Source organism: Salminus brasiliensis, chromosome 9 (genome assembly GCF_030463535.1).
Source record: "Salminus brasiliensis chromosome 9, fSalBra1.hap2, whole genome shotgun sequence".
Lineage (NCBI taxonomy): Eukaryota > Metazoa > Chordata > Actinopteri > Characiformes > Bryconidae > Salminus > Salminus brasiliensis.
Genome location: NC_132886.1, coordinates 28,988,418 through 29,004,298, shown reverse-complemented (window position 1 = coordinate 29,004,298; position 15,881 = coordinate 28,988,418). Strand labels below are relative to the sequence as shown.

Below are 15,881 nucleotides of genomic sequence, written 5' to 3'. Positions count from 1 at the left end.
CCATTAACTTGGATTCTTCATTCATCTCAAAATGTTATGCAATAGAGGGTATGCACATAATTTTAGAGGTGACGGAAATCACTGAGGCCACGCCCACTGAGTTGCAGCATTAGCATTCAGTGTGATTGCCGCTGAAGCACAAAAACGAGAAGGAACTGTTGTGCAATTGACTGTACTGTAGATTCAGAAGGGCAATTCAGAGCTCTTATTCCACAGACTGCTGAAAGCTAAAGAAAATAATCTAATGAATTGCTGCTATTTGCAGAAACAGCTGGAATCCAGCTGTATGGGAGCTCACTGAATGGTGAACTCACGCTCTGAAAATAGGTGGGCAAAAAAAACCAAGCCCACTGGATTTGCTAATTTAGTGACATGCAAAGTTATAGGGAAAGCAAGCAAACCTGGATGAGCCAGTCTACTAAATGAGCCAGAAAACAGTGGAAAACACTCCTCACACTATTCACTCGACTTTATGCTCTCAGATTTGAGGCTCAGAGGTTTTCTGGGTCGATGTCATGATGTAGATCTGGAGAACAGAACTGTGGTATGTTGGGTTAATAGGTTTGATTTGTAATGGGGTTCCGTATATATCAGTGCATATACGTTTGGTGTTTTGCACATGTGCGAGTTGGAGAACTTGAGCTCGACAGAAAAAGCTTATCTAAGTGATTTATGAGTGTCCATCTCCAACAGAGTTCTCTTAACCAGGCTGTGCACTGGTCTGACTGAGCTCATGCAGCAAAGCAGGTATGCTGAGAGGAATTACCGGGGTTACGGGGTTCGAACTGCACTAACAGAGCGATCGCACCAGGGTTCATTTTAATTGCATCAGACCCACCATGTCTCAACACAGCCTTCATGCCAGTCTTTTACTGACTTTCTGGAAACAATTTACTGAAGAGTTGAGAATGAACTACAGCTTATGAGGCTAAATACGCATACAAAAGTCTTTCATGACAACTGACAAACCTACACAAACATTTCTCTCAGCAAGCATCAGCTGTCACTACACTTTTTGAGATGAAATGCCATCATAATTGAAAAAACAGCCTTTGTGACAGCCGACACTTACTGGAAGTCTTTACAAAAGTTTACCCTTACACTTTACACTTAAGGTGCTTTCCCAAATACCTTCATTAGTTCAGGCCTCTTCAGTTTGGTCCAAATTACAGGCCAGATCCAGAGGCCATTAAACAATAGAGGAAGAAGATGAACCTTGAAAGTCCACCAATCACTCCAGGACTAGATGAGGCTAAAGATTGAGACCTCTCAAACACTACCAGATCATTCACACCTTACTTTCACACCATCCTTTGGGCCTTTCACACCTACTGTTCCTGACCTGAATATTTGCTTTCAGTTTTTTCAGAGAATTTGTCGGTGCGATAAAAATCAGGCTAAAATCCTGTGATGTAATCATTCTACAATAACAAAACATTGTGGACTGGTTTAATGGATGTCAGGCGAGATCTCTGTCCGTGGGACAAAGTCCCCAAATGTAATGTGTAAGTAAATGGACTAAATACAGACAATCCCTCTTCTGACTTCTCTTTTTAGGTGTGACTCCAAAAGAAGTAACCATCAAAAGCAGAAGTAAGTTTCTTCGTTTCTATTTAAGAAATTTCACTGCTTAATACTTTGTTTTCATATCTTTCTTTGAACTTTTGGACAAGTTGTACTTTCCTATATTATTGAAATTAAACACTTAACTTAAGATAGATAGAGGTAGACATTATTCTTAAAAATATCTAAAGCCAAAAATTTATTAATTTTTTAAAGGTGCCAAAGAAGACATGCATTTGAAATTATTCTATATATATATGATATATTTATAGTAAATGTGTAACTTTGGTTGGGGTGAAAAAATGCCCTTGTACAGCCCTGTTATTTTCTCTCAGAATAAAAACCTCTGATGGATTGTGGATGAATTGCCAGCCTAGTGTGTTGGGGCCTCCAGAGGAATCAGGGCTCGCTTTGATCCGCCTAGTGTTTGCTCTTAGCTTCCTCGGCAGCTCCAGAGGCACCTGTGCACCACATAGCTGCACCCCGGCTCATTTCGGTTGGCCTAGGCTGAGTTTTTCAGCTGCTCCAGAGGCTTCCATGCACAAAACAATTGCGTAAAGGCATGCTTCGTTCGGTGTAGCCTAGCTTTTGCCTCGCTTCCGCATTCTCCAGAAGTAGTCTTGTAAGGCGTTTGCTAGTCAGATGGATGTCTGTTACTTTGGGATGATACAGAACAGTTATGAGGTTTTGGAATTGGCTCATTTTACAGCATTTTACAGTATTATCAAACTCTCAGTATATTAAACTATGCAAAGGTTTAAAATACAGTTTCCAGGTAAATCATGTGCTACATTGTCCACCTTCGGCTTGCACTTTTACTCAAAATCTTGCTACTTACTCTCTTTAAAAGATATTTTAGACCTTCTAATTATTCATAACAGATTTTTCTCTTGCCCACCAAATTCAGATCCATGTAAAATTAAACTATCAACAATTTGGCTTGGTGAGAGAGGCAGAACCACTTTTTGTTTTGCTAGCACACATCCCACGTTCCTTTTTGCTTTTTCTACCCGTGACTTCATGCTTTTCTGTACTTTCACAGCGTACAATACAACTGACGACGGCTGGATCATTTTCAAGGGCAATCAGTATTACATCTATAATGAGAATTCTGTCCCCATGGTGAAAGCACGGAGCTTCTGTAAGCACAGGCATGGTGAGCTTGTGATCATTAACGATGAAGAGGAAAGGCTGTTCCTGTGGCATCAGGTAAGGCCATTGATAAAAGGAGCCCTTTGGTCTTTAATAACATTTTAATAACATTTAAGGCACATAATCATAGACGTTTGCTACACAGTGTTCATACATACGTGCTAACACGTAGGTTAGGGTGGATCGATTAGTTGCCGTAGTCGATGCCGTCGACACTGAAAATGTGTCACAACAAACAATCGGTGCTGCAGCAGTCCTGCTAGTTGAGAAATAGGGTTTTTAAAAGTTTCCAAAGGGTTTCCTGCTTTCGTGCAGCTTTGATAAATAAGGTCCAGAAAGAAAATGAGGCTGCGAGATTTCACATGCTGTACCCATAATGCAATTCACACACCTGGCTGAAAGCGACTGAAAGCAGATGCACAGCAAGCAGATCTTAGCATTTGTTCGTATCTGTGTGAACATAGAAGCCCATCTACTTCAGTACAAGAAAGCCTTTAATTCTGTTGTTATTATTTATAGCATGTTTCTAATAATTCTGATTATTTAACCACAATTTACACATTTGGCATGTTTTTCACCTCACATTTTAACCTTCAAATTCACATGCACTGCCACCACACATGACTTTGATTATACAGACATGCCAAATCGTAACCCCTTAAACCACCTATGGTCCGCCAGTGGGCTGAAAGTGTTTATTACAGACTTCTATTAGCAAAGAATAGCCCCACCAGTTTGTACAGAAGTCCCTGTAGTTAGTGTATAATAAGCCTTAACTGATAAATAGCAAAACAGTAGGTAAAATGAGTGTTTAGGATCAGATGTGACTCATTTACATTTACATTTAAGGCATTTAGCAGACGCTCTTATCCAGAGCAACTCACAAAAGTGCTTTGCTATTTACCCAAGAAAAACCTTAGTTAGTTAGAATAGACTAATAGCTCAAAGATACCTCTAAGTTTAGACACTACTAAACACAAGTCAATAAGGTGACCCTAGTGCTGTGCTATTCGTCCAAGTACTCTCAGAAGAGGAGGGTCTTCAGTCTGTGTTTGAAGACAGCGAGCGACTCTGCCGTTCAGACACCCAGGGAAAGCTCGTTCCACCACTTTGGTGCCAGGACAAAAAAAAGCCTGGACGCTCGTCTTTCGTGGATTTTGAGGGATGGCAGGTCGAGCCGAGCCGTACTTGAAGCTGGAAGGACTCTAGGTGCGGATCGGCTTTTGACCATTGCCATCAAGTATGGAGGGGCTGGTCCGTTCTGGGCTTTGTAGGCCAGCGTGAGGGTTTTGAATCTGATGCGGGAAGCAGCTACAGGAAGCCAGTGAAGAGAGAATGCAGCAGTGGAGTGACATGGCTGAACTTAGGAACATTGAAGACGACCCGTGCTGCTGCATTCTGGATAAGTTGCAGGGGCCTGATGGTGTGCAGAGGACTCAGCTTACTTGTACTCAGCGTTGATGAATAAGGGGCACTGTAGGGATGTTATGAGCTTAAATTAATGGTACGTACTGCTTACTTTGTGTTACAGATTAAAGAAAAACAGCGTTATTTTTACATTGGAATGTATATTGATCTGGACAAGTCGCTTTCGTAAGTTGAGAGAATGCACAACTCTACTGAACCTGCCTTCACAAGCACATTTGAAACATTTTCTTAAAAAAAAAACATGACATTGTACACATTTCCTTTGGCCAGGTGGATGGATGGATCATCAGTGGTATTCCAGGCATGGGAACAAAACGAACCGACCTTTTTGTACAACGAGGAGCAGTGTGTAGCGATGACTTGGCCTCAAGGTAAGGACGTTATCACAGTGGAAGCAATAACATATCCATCCAGAATTGAACCTTCACAATTTATCACAGTGATAGCCATAAGTAATGGTGCGCATGGAAAGCTGAATATGCAGAATATGGTTTTGTGAGATGTATCGAGGCTGGATTAGTCTGGGAGGAGGTCTGGGAATGTAATTTGCTATTGGTTTGATTGCTCAAATTGTACAGAATAACATATCATCTCAGTATTTTCTCCAAATTACCTCATAGCCCAGACCTTAAGACCGGAACTAGGCGACATGACTTCAAACAAACAACACAGACTAACTTCCAAAGTGTAAAGCATTAGCAAAGCAAGCTCAATCAATTATTGAGACATGCAGGAGAGGTTCATTATGAGATTGTTTCAATCAGGCCATCATCAGAAGTGTTGCAGATATCAGTAGTCCTTTGTTGAATGTTTGATATAAATGATGGACAATTTAAGCTCCATTTTAGGTGTTATTCCTCTTTCCTGGTTGACAAACAAGACCAGGCAATCCTAATTTGTCAGATGCCTAATTGGCAGCAAAGCATTTGTCACTTATGTGGGTCAAAAATGTACATTCTTTATATCCCTGAGAGGAATTTAGACACATGAGTAACATCCTGTGTTTTGAAAAATGTCGTAAAATATGCCACTGTTTCAAGCAGCATTTCATGTGACCCTGCTGAATAACATACACAAGGCCTGACAGTGCCATTCCAATCTGGTCTATTATTTTTCACTTATAATGTTAATTTTAGGATCTGTGTAGAATAGGGCAGAGCAAATACACCTAATGGCTCTCTGTTAAGGTGCCAAAGCCAGTGTTTTAAGCAGTAGTTAGAGCAGTATGTTGAGAGCCATTTGAGTAGGAGTCCAAGGGCGAGAAAACCTGGGGCAGAATTCACAAAATTATTATTAGATGTCCTTTTTAAAGCTTACTACTTAGTTTTAACTCATTGTTATTTGTTTCAAAAAGGCCAATTCTTCAATATTCTTCAGTAATTCTAAGAATAGTTGATATTCTTAAAAAAGAAATAGTTGAATTACTAGATTTAATGTCTAATTGCTCTAATGTACACATGTGGAGATTGTTCTTAAAGTACTGTTAGTTTCTAAATAGGAGAAATATCAGCTTTCCGATGCCATCATTGTCAGATTCTTCAAGGCAGATTTTTTCCTCCATCTCTTTGTTGACGATCACAACGACTTTGTCGCTATATTTAGTGACTTTTCATACCCCCTTTAAAAAAGCGACTAGCGACAAATCTAGGGACTTTTTCTGGTGTTATTGGAGCCTTTTGAAGATTCTGAGGCGAATAGCACTGTCCTCAGCAGCGGATGAACCACCCTGCAAATGAACTGCGCATGTCCAAAGCCTCTGCTGACCCCGCCCCCTATTTACAGAGCGGGATGTAAATAGAAATGCATCTTCAGAGAGACACGAAAATAAACCACTGAATTTAACTAACTTACACAGTCTCACCTCAACACTAAAAAACAAAAAAACAAAAAATAAAGAAAACAAAAAAATTAAGTAACTCTCCCAAACTGTCTCTCTTAACTTCACTTTGCTGGCCCCAAGCCAGAGGAGGAGGGTTAAACATAGAGTAGCAGGTTCACCCCACATGACAGATTTTTGATCATATTTGATATATTTAACAACACAGGACAAAATTGATTTATGTAATTTACAAAATAAAATATGTATGTAATATGGGTCTAGACAAAGCATTAAAGTTATGAAGTTATTTTGTGAATTGACGGCCTATTTCAAAGACGAAAAAATAAATAAATCAGCAGAAGAAGTTCATATATTCAGAGTTTATTTGTAGTTCTAACATATTTAAGGTGTTATTCCTTTCTTTCTTTTCTCCCATAACATTATTCCTTTATTCTACAGCCCCAAGTACAAGCAAATGAATGATTATGCAGATGAAGTCATTTAGCTTTTAGCGACTTTTAGGACACCCAGTATCTACTTTCCTGACTAAAGAGTTGGCAGCACGGCTTCTAGTTCTTGATTAGTGAATTGTCCTTGAGTGAGCTGATTAAGCACTGATTAAACTCCCAGCAAAAAACACAATATGAGTTTAAAGTCTAAAAAATGTAAACGTGTTGAGGACATTTAAAACAGCTTGGCAGACATCGGAAGTAATATCTGCAGAAGAAACTACAGACATGGAGATTCATATTGTGTTAAAATGATGTATTTGCACAGGAATCACACACGTGGCATTACTCATCCAGCTTTAATGGAGCTTTAATGGATGTTGGTACATTTGACATGCAGAGAGTGTAAACCAGACTATTGTATAAAAGTGCATGTACTGATGTCTGAAGGTTCTGTAACTGTAACTACTAATAGACTGCTGTATTCTCCAGGGCTTTGGGTAAATGTGAACTGTGGTCTGGAATTAAAGATTATTTGTGAGCGAAGTGGATCTGTCCCGGCCCATGCCACTGCTGCCCCCACTGAGCCCCCCATTGGTGGCTGTGCTCCTGACTGGATGAAGTTTCAGAAACAGGTGAAAGTGGTTTTACATGAAGCATATTTACTACGTTCTCAGTATCATCTGTTATACAGCAGTTATTATCGACCAATCTGATTGCTATCTGTGATAACAGCATGGCTTTTAACTCTGCCGGCGGAGGCCTCAGCTAAACCAAAAGCCGAACAGGAAAGTCGCCATGCAATAATTTCCAGTAACACCAGATCAGGCTCAATAAGGCACAAAAACCTGATTTTTCATTCACATTAAGGAGGGCTTTCCCCACTAGCACGTCCACCTTCCTCTGCTCTCCTCGTAACCAGCAAGCTGATTGGCTCTTTTTGTCGAAGGGTGTAAACAGACACCATGTTGAGCGTTAAATCCAGTTTATATTCATATTTCAACCAGTATCCAGTCTCCTTATTTATAACGTCTGTGGCTAAACCTGATACGTCGACAGTTCCCTGGCTCTATCCGTGACACAAAAAGTGAGCCTTGTAGTATTAGCCTGGTTATCCTGGTCTGCATACAGGGCTTAAAGAATCTTAAAGAACCTCCACTTAGTCTGTCCGGGTGTTTTGGAATTGTTACTGCTGCATGGCAATAGTGGAACTGCATTTTGGTGGAAGGAACTGACAGTATTAAAGCATATTATGTTTGTGTCCTTTTATGTATAGAAGCAGTAGAGCACTGACATCTTAAATGTCTGTTATCCATGGCTGTGGCCTTTGCAAAGGGTCACAACAATGTAATGGAGCTTTTCACAGTTTTATTCCTTGTCTTTATCAGATACATAAGCATGGAACAATGAATGTGCTTGTCTACTTGCAGTGTTTCAAGATAGGACTGGATCTGAAAACGTGGGATGAAGCCAGATCCTACTGTAGGCGTCTTGGAGGAGATTTAACGTCCATTACTAATACCTTTCAGCAAGGTCAGACCCAGTTCTGGGACCTTAACATTAGAAAGTGGATATAATATACAGTCATGTGACAAATTATGTATTTTAACCTATTTAAACATTCTCACAGTGGAAACATCCACACTGGTAGCTTTTTTTAAAATTTGCACAACCATTTTTATGTTCAGAGGAAACACGACTGTCAAAACATAAAAGACTACAGGGGACTCCTATCAGAGCCAATTCATAGCCGACAATCGACTCACAAGGAGAATCCACTCTTCAAATTCAACATTACTGTAAAAAAACAAACTACAAAACTGTAAAATGTATTTTTATTATAATCTATACCTAAACCTAATCTGAGACTAACCTTAACCTACCCCTTAATCTACACCTAAACCTAATCTTAACCACACTGAAATGATGAATCAGTATCATTTCTACGGGAAATCCAGTCCTTCCATTTATTGGTAATCTCCACAAAGTTCATAAACAGCAGGATTTTCTTCAACCCGATCTCCCAGAGCTGTTTTAGCAGTTCTTCTTCATACACTTATGTATTTGTGTGTATTTTTCCCAACAGAGCTATTAGTGGATGGGCAAAACGACAACAACAACAACAACAACCAAATAGGTCATATTTGTGGATTATTATGGTTGTTTCTATGTAAGATCATTTTGGGACATTTGAATTAATATAACTAAACTGAAGAAATATCTTTTATAATAATCAAAAAATGCATTAAATAGAAACGCAAATTTCCTTTGAGAAAAAAAACAAATTGAATACCCCCACATTTATTGCTACTTCTATCTGTCTAAAATTAGAAGCAGGTGCTCCACATCAGCTGCAGATGATTAGAACATGATCAGTTGGTGGAGCCTGTCTTATTTAAACCTCAGACATTTAGTTCGATGAGTGGGTGGCATCACTGTTGCAAGATCCAAAGAGCTCTTCAGAAAGTAGGTTGTCTAGGAAGGTTATCTAGATGAGTCTGGGAAGAGATTTAAAAAGATCTCAGAACAATCAGCTGTTTCGCTGCCCAAAAAATAATCTACAAGTGAAACAACTGTCAAAATGGCCAGCCAGGTCAGGCCTTCCTAGCACGTTCAGCCCAACAGCTGACCAGACGATACATAAAGAGGTGCCCAGCTATCCTAAAATGTCATCCTGGGATGATCAGGTAGCTCTTGCCACAGCTGAAATCAAAGTACAGCATCTACCCCCATAAAAAAGACCACACAGGTAGACAGGTAAGCAGTCTAAAAAATAAGGGTGCTACCAAAGGTGATGCCATATAAGAACCACTTTTGGTTCCAAAAAGAACCATTTTGGTAATAGATAGCTTTTACATCAAGAGAAACGTTTTTGAGTCTTTCAAAGGTCCTTCCCACTCATGCATCTCTATGATAAACATGGTTATGGAACCAAAAGTGGTTCCTCTATGGCATCGCTCATAGAACCATTTGTAGCACCTTTACTTTTAAGTATTTTATAAAGTTACCTTTGAGTTTACAGGCAGTGGTGGTTGCTGTGGAGTAGCTTAGTAGTTGTTAGGCATTACCATGTAGTTGCTAGGCAGTTACTAGGTGGTTGCTTTGGTGTCACAGCTGGATGCTAGTAGGTTGTCAAGTGGTTGCTAGGATACCCATTCGGTTAGTTGGGTGTAACTAGTGTAGTTGTGTCATCAGCACTTAAAAAGGGTCCACAATAAAAATCATAAAAAATCTGTTGCTATGCAGAAATCCTAGGTTCGATCAAAAAGCTGTGTACAGGCTGGAGTCAATAGTACAGTCAGACTGAAATACTGAACTGATCTGGAGTTGGAACAGTGTTGAAATCTCAAAAATTGTGCTGTGCGGCAATAATCAGGCAGAAACATATTAATAACTAATAATAAATAATACAAGTAGAATAATAGAAAACATAGAAATAATTTCTCTGTGTTTATTAGCTTTCTGTTTTCCAATACAAGATTGTTGTATCAGCGTAAATCTCAAGGTTGCAACCATAAATGTTGTGCACGATAGTTTTCTAACAGCCTGAGCATTTATAGATAGAGTAGGTTAAATAAAGGCCGGAATGTTGAATTAAGGCCAAAAAATGTGGGTGTGGATGTGGACTAGTAGACTGTTCAGTGAGTGGATCATTTATTAATTATTCGATCATGTTCCCTTTCCTGCTGGTGGTAGCATTTCTGACGCTAATGATGGATGATGAAAGCCCAGATTTATGGATTGGCTTCAATAATTTGGCAGATGCAGGCTTTAGATGGACAGATGGAAGTCCTGTCCTTTACACAGCCTGGAGCAAAGTCTCTAAGGTAGTATGACGAAATACACTAGTCGTTTACTGGACTGTATAGTAATTTTAAAGAGAAAAGCAATAATTGTATGCATTTTATTATAATCGTTGCAACTATAAACATGATTCTAAATTAGGATACTCTGTTTTTATGTTATAGGATGGGTCTTGTGTTGCTTTGGGAAGCGTCCCAAACCTTGAGCTGGGAGAGTGGGTGAGAAAAAACTGCAGTAAACCCAGTGGTTATGTTTGCAGTCATGCTTTAGGTAAGTCTAAGAAATGACTTGGGAACATGTTTTGGTCATTTTCCTTTTTTATCCAAACATCTTTAAGATTTTCTCTTTCCATATTCAGATCATCTTATCGTCCCGAGTTCTGAAGAGGTGCCCAAAACGTTCAAGCATGGAAAATCGTCTTACATGCTCATCCAAAGAAACCTGACCTGGAAAGAAAGCCAGAGTCACTGTAAGGCTGTGGGGGCCAACCTGGCCAGCGTTCGGGACACCCTCACTCAGTCCTACATTGCTGTGCAAGCACACACACTCAAACGACCCCTGTGGATCGGCCTAAACAGTATGGAGGTATAAAGCAATATAACCGATGTGTGAAACATACAGTAGTGGACATACACTTCTGTCTGTTAAGCTGTTAAATGTTTGTTTCTGAACAGACAGATGGATACTTCCTGTGGATTGATAACTGGCAGTTAAATATGGAGAGGTGGGCTGTAAATGAACCCAAGAAGAACCACCCCTGTGTTTATGTGGATGTAGATGGAACATGGAAAACTGCTCAGTGCAATGAAACCTACTACAGTGTGTGTAAGGAGTCAACAGGTGAGCTGGTACATGAACGGATTTCAAAAGCAGTGCTAGCTCTGTTCAGTGTCTCTACGTCTGTAGTTCATGAGGGATGTAGTGGCAAGTTCCTTAACCCCTTAAAAACCTTATGGACCGCCGGTGGGTATAAAGTGTTAGGTGTACCAAAGAAAAGCCCCACCAGTTCCTACAGAAGTCCCTGTAGTAATAAACCTTTCTGTGGTAATTGGTTAAACATATGTCGGTAAAACTCACTCACTGTGCAATTTGGGCACCCTGGCCGAATTACATATTTGTTGATATCTGAAAAGTCTGCTTCATTTAACTATGCCCCTTCACCCCCCTATGATAGCAAAGGCTTACAGAAAGCTTTAGCTGGTCCAGAAGTGGCGGTGCACCATTCTACTGTGCAGCATTGCTTCCTCAAACAGGATCTGCACCAGAGAGTCATTAGGAGTGAACTTTATATGCAAGCTTTAAGAATGTTTTTACCATATGCATAATATAATGTGTTAACCCACCTGTTATGTTTATCTTAATTAGTTTTGTGTTCCAGAATGACCACTTCGTTATAGCTGATTATGCATTTAAAATAGGTATTTTACCACCTACTGTTGTTTTTTTTGTAAATATGTTTTTCAAAAATAAGATATGGAATAAACAAACACATTGACTTATCACAATGAAAGTGAGAGAAGTAAAAAAATGTATAATAATAATAATAATAATAATAATAATTCACCTACTCTTGTGAAGGACGTACAAAAGCTTGTAAAATGTAACCACATTACGAATCTAATGTCTAAACCACCGTAACAACTAGAAAAGTGTCTTACCTGAAGGATTTGCAGAATAACTTTGAATAAAGAATAAAGTTGCTGTGGTTTCTCAAGTGGTTGCCGTGAGACCTCATGTGGTTAGTTGGGTGTTAGTAGTGTGTTACAGAGAGATGGAAACACAACAGGGGGGTTAAATTGCTATTGTGGGGTTAATTTTCTCATTTACAACCCAGAAAGCATCCTCCCTTTGTTCAACTGATGTTTCTTGCGAACCCTAACTGTTTACGTTTGCATTTACAGCATTTAGCCGTCGCTCTGGTCCGGATCATGTAAATTGATTGCTGATGAGTTGTTTTTGACAGTATTTAACATTGTGTACCAGTATAACAATGTGATCTCCACAGATGTTGCCCCAACTCCACCTGTTCAGTTCCCAGGCGTGTGCCCTGAGCAAACTGAAGATTTTCCAAAGATGATATGGCTGTCTTATAGGGGGCACTGTTATGCGTTTGTATATGGGAGCGAATCGTGGTACACAGCAGCTCGAATGTGTATGACAAAAGGTGAGTGGTGAAAAGGGTTGGACCAAGACACCAGTCACATGCTATAATATGGGTGGGGCACCCTGAGGGATGTCTGGACCCACAGTGTAAGGCCTAATGATGTTTGGAAATTTAAAATAACACATTTTTATGTAATAGAATTGTGCTTGTTGTTAAACTCTGCAAGATTTCTGCATTTCTAAAATTCTGAAGGTCTGATGTAACCACTGATGTAACCACCACACAATCTGAAATTTACAGAGGAATCAGCAAATCACATTGAGATTTTTAGAGGGTGGGACCAGTTTTGTTTAAAAGTAATGTCACTCTAGTCCTTTTGGAAGTCCTTGTTATGTCACCGGTTGTAAATGCTATCGACTACCAACTCTTAATGTTTGTTACAAAGTTTGGAACTGTCTTAAAGTTTTCTCCAAATTAAGCTCTATGTGCAGCGGGGCAGTGCTATTCATCTAGAAAGGATTGCAAAGATTCTTTAAGCCCATAGAGAACATAACAATTGAAAAGTGCTCCACAGGTTCCTCAAAGTTGCGTCATTGCTAATAGTTTTTTGCATGCTATGTGGAAAAGAAGAAAAGAACAGTTGGCTGTCATGGCGTCAAAGCAAGCAGATTTATTAAGACAAGGGGTCAAACAAAAGGGGGCAAGTGAGGCAAAAAAAGCAAAAATTAACAAAACCTGAACGTGGCAAACAAGAGGGCGAACAAAAAACTGGGGGACCAGCTACTGAACAAAAGCGGCTAGGCCGGCCAAACCTGGAACCGCAGTGCTCTATGGTGAGCGTGGGTCGCCTAGCTGAGATGTGGATTGCCAGTAATAATTATCAGCGAGGCTTGCTCTCTCACAGCCAGGACCTGCTGATTGGCAGGGTGACCTGCTCCTGAACCTTGAGCAGAAACTGGCCTCAACACACTTCTACAGTACAAGGAACCTCTCGTGAAACCCCGAGGTCCCAAGCAATACAATTCTCGGCACCGAATGGCGGTGTCGATGCTCCTTTAATACCCCCCAATCCCAGGTGAAACACATGAACATGAAACAAGACACTGAATCGACACAATGAACCAAATATCAACACAAACGAGGAGGAAGTGCTTATTTGGGCCTGTGGGTGGCGGCCCGGAATCGACCCGGGGGAGGGTGCGACACAGAGGGGCTGACATTGGCATGGAAGGATATACTTGTTAAACTGTTGTTTCATTAGTGTAGTTGCCTCAATAAAGACGTGTTGGATGCAGCCACAGTAAAACTGTGTTAAACTGTGGTTTAATATTGATATCAAGACCACATGATTTAACAAGCCAGGTTCCATAGCCAGTCTATAGCATTTTTTCCTACTAGTTATTGTTTGGATCATGCAGAACCCATGGACACACAGGCCTCTACTTGCAGCTTTCAGCTATCATTCGTCACCTTTTTTCCCCAAAAATTTTGGACAGACTGCAAATATGTCAGTATGAACTCAATCAGATCAGGACTAAAATATAGCATTGTATCATTTTCCTGCTTGGTCAGGACCAAGAGAACCGCACTACAAGTATAAACACACACTAACAGTAGTAGAGTAGCTGCTTTTGTTAATTGCATTTTTTCATTGAACCAGGAGCTAATCTTGTGAGCATTGTGGATCCAATGGAGTCTGCATTTATAGCAAACTACCTCAAGGTCTTTGGGAATGATTACGGCATGTTCTGGATAGGCCTGTTTAAGAACCATGCAGGTAACGCTACGCTACTCTGTACCTCAGTACACTGCACCGGCATTCATTGGCACACTCATTAACTCATTAAGTGCTACAAGACTGTACATGCTATTAAGCAGCATCATTAATTATAAACCTTGTGCTCGACCCGTACAGGACTCTGGCTGTGGCAAGACGACAGTGTAGCGGATTACTTTAACTGGGACGACACAGCGGAGGAGTTTACGGATGATCATTATGAAGGATACGATTTTGGCTCCTCAGACAGAAGTGACTGTGCAGTTATTGTAACTGCTACTGCACAGTGGGACAAGCGGCGCTGTAAATACACCAACATACCGTTCATCTGCAAAAAAGCCAAAGGTATGCTTCACCTCAGTTCTGGGTAATTCCTGCGATTGCCTCAGATCCCTACTCCTGGCTCAGTGTCTGTTACAGCAAAGCAGTTTGCGTCCGTTTTCAGCTTTTTGGCAATGTGCTCTTGTTTGGACTCCACCGGGCCCATCTGAGCATCTGAGCTCCGCCCCTTACCTGACCCAGATCAGGAGGCACATCGGACTGGAGCTGAAGCTCATTAAACTCTGAATAAAGACTCATCTCATGCTTGGCCCTGTGGAGTTAGTGAAGTCTCGTTTGCGCCATTGTGCATGTTTGTGCCTTGCTGCTACATAACATCACCATGTTTTTCTGTTCTTCACTCTGATTTTGAGGTCTTATTTCCAGCCTTGTTTTTTTTTCCTGTCTCAAGCTTGTGTAGCCAATTAACTGTGTGGATTGTTTAGCTCCAGTTTTGCCTTGTTGCTGCGTATTGCTAATATGTATCTACATGTTTTGTGGATATGAATTGCACTACTGACCACGGCTCTTGGACTACCCATACTAACCAGTCAAAGACACGCAAAATACAAAACAATAAAATGCTATGTAATGCAACTCAATTGTCTTAAAATTCCACCTCCACCTCTACCTTTACACAAAGTGTTCACAAAGTCGTTTCACAACAATCCACCACCACCCCGTCACATATCACTTATCAGAGGGAAGTTTGGCCTTCTACTACAAATTATCGTGTGCTGATGGCTGATGGCTGATGGCCTCCCACATTATCATTATGGTAATAATGCTCCCAACACTGGGAGGGTAAGGACTGACACAGCTGATGCATCATCACTGGGCAACCAGCGCGCTTGGAGGAAAACGCCGGGAACCCAGCTCTGATGCATTGGCTGGAAGATGCGCGTGCCGGCAAGGATAACGCTGAAGTAATGTGGGGAGAGAGAGAGAGAAATTTACACATTCAGAAAGAGAGCAAGGGCAATTGTGCACTCTCAGGCTCCAGCTGCTGATGGCAGGTAGCATGACGCAGGATTCAGCGGTCCTCAGGTATTAGTGGCAGGGCCAAGATGGAGCCTAGGTAATTTATCACTTAAATTAAAAGAGTTACCTGGACAAACTTAAAGTCTTAAAGTTTTCTCCAATTGCAAAGATTCTTTAAGCCCATAGAGAACATAATCAAAAAGTGCTCCACAGGTTCCTCAAAGTTGTTTCATTGCTATGTAGAAAAGAATAAAAGAACGGTTGACATGGAAGTATTTACGAAAACAGCAGTAGCTCTCAAACTTGTTAAACTGTTGTTTGGGCCTGTGAACACCACGAAAAACACACCACAGCTCTTCACTTCATTTCTCAGCGCTGTGGAAGTGGACTTAACACTGGAACACTTTAGTTCTGCTTCTCCTGTAAACTTTGCTTTGTGTTCGCACTTAGCGACTCAAAGCGACTTAGCAATGGGCCTTGCTCAGA

The 15,881-nt window shown here is 40.6% G+C and overlaps 1 protein-coding gene across 1 annotated transcript in view; it reads left to right on the top strand.

The window, feature by feature from the left end:
• Positions 1–15,881, top strand: part of LOC140562465 (macrophage mannose receptor 1-like) — a 31,501-nt gene that overhangs the window by 12,205 nt on the left and 3,415 nt on the right. The window contains exons 16-28 of the mRNA XM_072688132.1: positions 1,558–1,593; positions 2,606–2,772; positions 4,247–4,308; positions 4,414–4,514; positions 6,904–7,046; positions 7,842–7,944; positions 10,108–10,238; positions 10,380–10,485; positions 10,574–10,800; positions 10,890–11,055; positions 12,221–12,379; positions 13,980–14,096; positions 14,235–14,441. Coding sequence (XP_072544233.1) covers positions 1,558–1,593; positions 2,606–2,772; positions 4,247–4,308; positions 4,414–4,514; positions 6,904–7,046; positions 7,842–7,944; positions 10,108–10,238; positions 10,380–10,485; positions 10,574–10,800; positions 10,890–11,055; positions 12,221–12,379; positions 13,980–14,096; positions 14,235–14,441 — 1,725 coding nt within the window. The remainder of the gene's footprint in view (positions 1–1,557; positions 1,594–2,605; positions 2,773–4,246; positions 4,309–4,413; positions 4,515–6,903; positions 7,047–7,841; positions 7,945–10,107; positions 10,239–10,379; positions 10,486–10,573; positions 10,801–10,889; positions 11,056–12,220; positions 12,380–13,979; positions 14,097–14,234; positions 14,442–15,881) is intronic.